At 38.0% G+C, this 6,777-nt stretch overlaps 1 protein-coding gene across 1 annotated transcript; it reads left to right on the plus strand.

Annotated features, from left to right (window-relative positions):
• Positions 1-864: 864 nt before the first annotated feature.
• LOC101776602 (perakine reductase) lies at positions 865-6,398 on the plus strand. Its single transcript, XM_004983023.3, has 7 exons — positions 865-1,071; positions 1,355-1,522; positions 2,826-3,029; positions 3,110-3,282; positions 4,085-4,181; positions 4,273-4,426; positions 5,914-6,398. Exons 1-7 carry the CDS (start codon positions 1,021-1,023, stop codon positions 6,090-6,092), a joined length of 1,026 nt encoding a protein of 341 aa, XP_004983080.1. The 5' UTR covers positions 865-1,020; the 3' UTR covers positions 6,093-6,398.
• The last annotated feature ends 379 nt before the right edge of the window (positions 6,399-6,777 follow it).

Consider the following 6,777-nt stretch of genomic DNA (forward strand, 5'->3'; position numbering starts at 1 on the left):
GGGCGACCCTAGGGAGATTATGCAGATCATTTATCTTTGCAATGCTGTTAACTAGTAACTTTAGATTTCATTGGAACTGCCTTGTTTAGATTGTCCCTTGTCAAAGATTAGTACTTTCAATCTTTTGTTTCCTTTTACATACAAAATCAATCCTCTGTTTTCCTGCTCTGGGAATCTAGTAGGAAAATTCCTTATTTTCTAGTTAAGTTGACAATGACATGGTAAATTATAGTAGGAGCTATTGTGGGTGCCCTTAGTACTCATGTTTATATCTGCAACTTCAACATTGGTATTAAAGCTAGGTTAAGATTGACACCCCTTTGATAGGCTCTTGGGCTGCACATTCATTACCATCTTTCATGGATATGCTTGGCTAAAGCCAATTGAAGTTACCTATATAGTCAATTAGCCCGCTGAGTTACTCACGGGGCGTAACGCTTGCTATTTACGTATTGTTGTTGAAGCTAAACAAACAACTGCCTAAGAATTATGGTGTATTTAAGGTATGACTATCAACTAAAAATTGCATATCATTTTTAACTTTTTATGGTGTATTTAAGGTATGGTTATCAATCAAAAATTGTGGATCACTTTTAATTTTTCTCACATACATGATTTTTGCTATTCGTCTGGATACTTGTGTGCGTGGGATACTGGTATGGTACAATCTATAGACTATTTCTAGTGTGTGGGATCCAATTAGCTAAAGAAGTTTTTATCAATTCTAGCGCAATTAAAAAAGACAATTGAATTACTGAAATAGAAAAGAACGTGTTTCTTCGTATACTCAAGGAACATTGCCACACTTCCAGTTTCGGCATTTCGACCATATGAAGTTCTGAACGCTTGATCTTCGATCAAATGGACCAAAAGTCCAAAACCATCTTAAAAAAATAAAAGTCAAACCCGTGCAGTCCGCTCGCTGGCTCGCTGCCGCAGCGATCTGTACTTCTCCACTCCACACTTGTTCGCCAGATAGTCAACGCAATTCTCCCTCCGTGCCCGTGCGCGAATCCGAAGATGGAACGGAGCGAAATGCCCAGGGTGAAGCTCGGCACGCAGGGCCTCGAGGTAACTGACTGTAAGACCCCATATTCTCGAATTTAGTCTCGAATCTTTCGGTAGCGGAAGAAGAAATCTGCAGTTTCCTTTTTCATCTGAACTCTGAATAATCTGATTTGATCCCACCGCACTAAATCGCAAATCTTGCGAAAGGAAACTAAGGGAGATGCGACCCTGCAAGAGATACATGGACAAAAGATGTGATTTTCTATTGGGGATTGCGGGTTTCTTGCAATTGGTGAGGTCTTGCTAGTGGGTCTGATCAATTGAAGACGCGCAATGTGAAATGCAGGTGTCCAAGCTTGGGTTCGGGTGCATGGGCCTCACCGGAGTCTACAACGCCCCAGTCCCTGAGGAAGCCGGAATCGCCATAATCAGGCACGCGTTTGAGGCTGGTATCACCTTCTTCGACACTGCAGATGCGTACGGGCCACACACCAACGAAGTCCTGCTTGGAAAGGTAAAATCTTTCTCAATCCAGCCCAGCGATTTGCGGAGGATGTCCAATTTGGCTGAAGGATGATGTAATTTGACAAGGATGTTTGATTTGGCTATGTCCTGTTGGCTAAGAAAGTTTGGCAGATCCGATGCCTATTTGTGGGATTTTTTAAGATCTTTATTGTTTATTAGGATATTATCTTTCGGACAAAAGATGTTGGTGAATTCTAAAATTGGATATTCAGGTGAAAATAGATGGAAATATGATATCTCTTATATGATCACCTTTCTCCTACTCAAACTTACTCTACATTTTCTCCATTGACCTAGCTCAAAGCAATATGAATTTGATATGAATTTGTCGAGAAAGAGTCGTAAACTTTATATAACCGGTGAACCTTTTTATATAAAAGAATTCAAATGACTTACCATCCTGCCTGCTGTATCTGTGAGTTTATGATGAGCAAAAGTTGCAGAGTGTGCAAAATGCACCATGTTTTCTTTTGTCAGTGCTCACATGTCTGTTATCCAACACTAGAATTGTCATTGTCATCACTCTTGAATTGTATCAGACCACAGGGAAACACTTATTTTGTTTTTGCAGGGCGCAGAGAATTTTTCCCCTTTGTAAAATTTCATAGATGATGTGAAAAGTCCAGTCATTCATTTCCAGGCAGCTAACGGTAGTTGGATTACAATCTTTGCCAACATTTTATTTTGTTTGATAAATTACTGTGGCTTGATATAGATGAATCAAGTTAGAAGGTAAGGTCTATATTATTCTCTCCAAACGTAATTATGTTAGAAAACCATTGACGCTTTGCAGAAACCAAACCTGCCTACCCTTTTATAACAGGCACATGCTTGTCCAACTATAGTTTGAGCAGACACATGCTTGCCCAACCATCGTTTATCGAAATTGGACTCTCCTTTATATAATCTTTTGAATCAGGAGAGCACATCTGCGTAAGGCTCCAAAATCCTTTTCTCCAACATAATGGGAGCTACAAAATTCTCACCTTTCGCTATTGTTTATTCTAAAACTCAAACTTTGAGACCCTACTTGTATGAGAGATACCTCAGCAGCTGTTTGGTTTCTATGATGACCCTTTCTAAAGCCAATGAGCTAGTATTCCAAGGATGTAACTTGCAACCCTGGGCTTCTTTGACTCTTGGGTCACTGATGTGCCTATTACATATGACATGGAGCATGCTGACCCCTATATCAGTTGCTGTATTCCTCCTTGATTGTATACTTAAAACACATTTTGGTACACAGATTGTATATTTTCATCATTATCATAATTAGATTTTTTTTTAAGCAGGCACTTAATCATTTTCCCCGTGAGAAGGTACAAGTTGCCACCAAATTTGGCATTGCTGGATTTGATGTCAGTGGCATGCGTGTGAAGGGCACACCAGATTATGTGCGAGCATGTTGTGAAGCAAGTCTTCAGCGCCTTGCTGTTGATTACATTGATCTCTACTACCAGCATCGCATTGATCAGTCAGTGCCTATAGAGGAAACTGTGTGTATCTGTTGATTGTGAACTATGTTTTGTAGTTTGCATTTCATCTGTTCTTCCTGACGTCATCAATGGGTGTGTAGATGAGGGAACTCAAAAAGTTGGTCGAAGAAGGGAAAGTGAAGTATGTTGGCTTGTCAGAGGCTAGTGCAGATACCATTCGTCGGGCTCATGCAGTTCATCCAATTACTGCAGTACAGTTGGAGTGGTCGCTATGGACCAGAGATATAGAGGAAGATATAATACCAGTCTGCAGGTTCATCCACTCCTTATCCCATATAATCTAACAAAGCTGTCTATTTTACTTCCAGAAACTTTTAGCATTTGATGTATCATGAAAGTTTTATTAGTCTTTAATACAATCTTCTTTTTTCCATCGGAACTTGTGCTTGGAGCGTTAATTAGGATGATTGGTGCTTATGGAATGTCCATGTATCATGTATGGTGCATGTGGCAGTGATGAAGTTTTGTTATTCACAGTATGTTCTGTTGGAAAATTACTTGTATTGATTAAAAAACGATATCTAAAATGGGAGAGAAAACTTATCTTATTTTTCCCCCATGTTAATAATATACACTAATACTGTGCCTATCAGATTTATGTTCACTAATACTCCGAGTTTCGTGGTTAGCATGAAATAACTGCATTTGTTTTAAGTTTGTGTACTTATATGTCAAAAGTATATAGATCTGATAACATAATATACATGAGTTGAGCAAAGGCCGATTAATATATCTCATCAACTTCGCAATCATCTGAACCCAGTTTACATATTATGTGATGCTGCCTCTTTATTTTACAGTGATGAAAACTTTGTGTATTGAACCCATCACTCTGGAATAATATGGACTGTTTGATTGTTTCAAGTTATGCATTTTAAGGATTTACTATTTTTCAGTGTGGACACTATTGACAATGTTCAGATGGTGTTCAATTTGTCTCTTTATTATATACTACACTTTCTAGTTAGCTTATGCTTCATATTTCTTAGCTTTGGTTCTTTGAACCTCAACGTCATGCCTTTGTCTTTGTCATAAAAAGCTTTACTTGCATTCAGGGAGCTTGGTATTGGAATAGTTCCATACAGCCCACTCGCCCGTGGCTTCTTTGCTGGCAGGGCAGCTGTAGAGAGTATACCATCAGAAAGTTTATTGGTAAAGCGAGATGTATTCTACCATATTAATTTTTCATGCATAAAAACATTGACGTTGTTTTATGTGACTTAGTGTCTCTGCCACTTTTCAGTCTAAACATCCTAGGTATACTGGGGAGAACTTGGAGAAGAATAAAGTTATGTATACACGACTTGAAATGTTGTCCAAGAAGTATGGATGCACCCCTGCTCAACTTGCTCTCTCCTGGGTTCTTCATCAAGGAGAAGATGTAGTCCCAATCCCTGGTAATACATCTTGACATCTCTGCAAGTAGAAATCATCAAACCTTTCACATCACACCCAAAAAAAAAAAAAGAACTCAGCCTGCGCAGTTAGGAAAAATAATCCTTTTGTCAAACGAATTTTTAAAACATATGATGCTTTGATCAGCTATAAGATGTAAAAGTACATCCATGTGCAAATAAATAACCATCATATGGTGCTAGTTGAGGTAAGCAGACCAATTTTGGAAAAAATAACGATCAGGACGTATTTACACCGAGAACCCACCCATTTTTTTTTCACTGGCCCCTTTAATCCTCACTGTAAAACACTGGCCTATAACCTTTCAAGCACGATGGAAGTTCAGGTTTTACTTATTCGAAAAACATTGGACTTATGAGGTTTTGCAGTGATGGTGGTGCATTATAAATATGCTTAATCAGGTGTTCGCACTAATTTGAGTGATCTGAGCTTACAAGAATTTTCATCTGAGTAGCCTTCATAAATTGGATAAGATTATTATACACATAGAAGATCCTCAAGTCATAAATTAGAACTAGTACTGTACTAGATAAAAAGTTGAAATCATTTAGTTTTGACGAATATATGAAGGTTTTTCTACTCTGTAGTAAGTATATAAGACACTCTGCATATAACAATTTTGGAAACAGACATCCATATGTTCCCTGAACAGACCAATATATTGCAGTAGCTGAGAAAGAAAGATTGAACTGAACAGTAATGTGCAAATCTTCGTCCCACCCCCCTCTCCGGTAACAAAGATCTGCTGTCAGACACTGGAAGGAGTGAGCCAATTTGAGTTAGGCCTGCCTGTTGGTCTTCTGAATTATAGTGTTGCCTTGCGTTTTTCTCTAGATGCAGTAAGTGAAGAATAGTTTGAACAATCTTTTGCTCATTTTGTCATGCTTCACCATCGCAACCTAAAAAACAACAGTAATGCCTAATCCTGAACTATTTGACTAATATGAACTACTTTTTGTATTATTGTGTTCTTTTACATGCCACAATATGCCATCTATCTTTACCTTGTCCCTGTCATTTCACTAGAAAGCAATTTCCTCAATAATATGGAGAGAGACTGAAAATTGCATTACCTTTGCTGTTGCAAACTTAGCAGATGTTCTCCACTTCAATAAGAGTTGTGACTTGTGACTCCAGGATCAGATTCTGTGGAGCATTCTTTTCTTTTAAGAATATGTTCTTCTCATCCACCTTGTTCCCTTACAGAACTATGTTCATGCCACTAAAATAAAATGGAAAATCATAATTTTCTCCAGTATAATTGGGAGATGGTTTGCACATTTAGCTGATATAGCACGTATTCTAGTTCATTTGATGTTTACTTAGTTTAAATGCCCCTATGCTTCATATAGAAAAGGAAATATTACTGTTGTTCATGTGATAGCCAGATAAGCTATATTTTTTTTCAAATACCATCAAAGTTATATGTTATTATGCACACAAGTTTTCTAATTATCTTTGAATCTAGGAACAACAAAAGTGAAGAACCTTGATGATAACATGGGTGCTGTAAAGGTAAAGCTAAGCAAAGAAGACCTCGAAGAAATCTCGGCTGCAGTCCCAGCTGGTGAGGTGGCCGGGTCCAGACTTCTGGGAATCCTGGAGCCTTATTCTTGGAGGCTTGCAAATACCCCACTTCCAAAGTAGCCACATCACATCTTCAAGTGCAAATTCATGGCCGTCCTATCATTGGCAGTGCGTTGTATTTATTCATATCTACATGAAAGAAACAGAAAAATGCATTTGCTTGTGAAAGGAGTGTACCTGGAGCAAGACATGTCACTGGCATTCTGTGTGCAGTGTACCATATTGCTATACTAGATCAAAGAAACAAGTCAGATATAAGTCGAAGTTTTTAATGGGGCACAATTTCTGAATGAATATGTTTTTCATGACATTCTCTAAGTAAAATTGTATCTAATTTCTACAGGAGTGAATCTATGTTCATTTGCCATCATTTGTTTTTAATGAAAAATATTAACTACTTTGATATACTTCAGTTTCCTATATGATTGACTGACATTACAACATATCTAGATGCTACACCCTGTACAGAGCTAAGGGCCTGCTTAGAATTAGAATCCAGCGCTTCAACTGTTTCTGCTTGACTAGATCAATGGTGCCTTACTTTTTGTGACAGCTATTTTGAATTTTGAAAAATCAGAACATGTTGCTTTGTCCTCATTTCAATTTAGCTGCAGTTGGCCTAAGCTTTTTCCCTCAGGCCTGCACTGCTTTTTCCCTTGAACTCCTGTTTGCTGAGAAACTTGTACTGTTTCAGCAATGATACTACATTGATGTCTGTATTGCTTTTTTTTTATTTTTTACCTCT

This window comes from Setaria italica, chromosome IX (genome assembly GCF_000263155.2).
Source record: "Setaria italica strain Yugu1 chromosome IX, Setaria_italica_v2.0, whole genome shotgun sequence".
In the NCBI taxonomy this organism is placed as follows: domain Eukaryota; kingdom Viridiplantae; phylum Streptophyta; class Magnoliopsida; order Poales; family Poaceae; genus Setaria; species Setaria italica.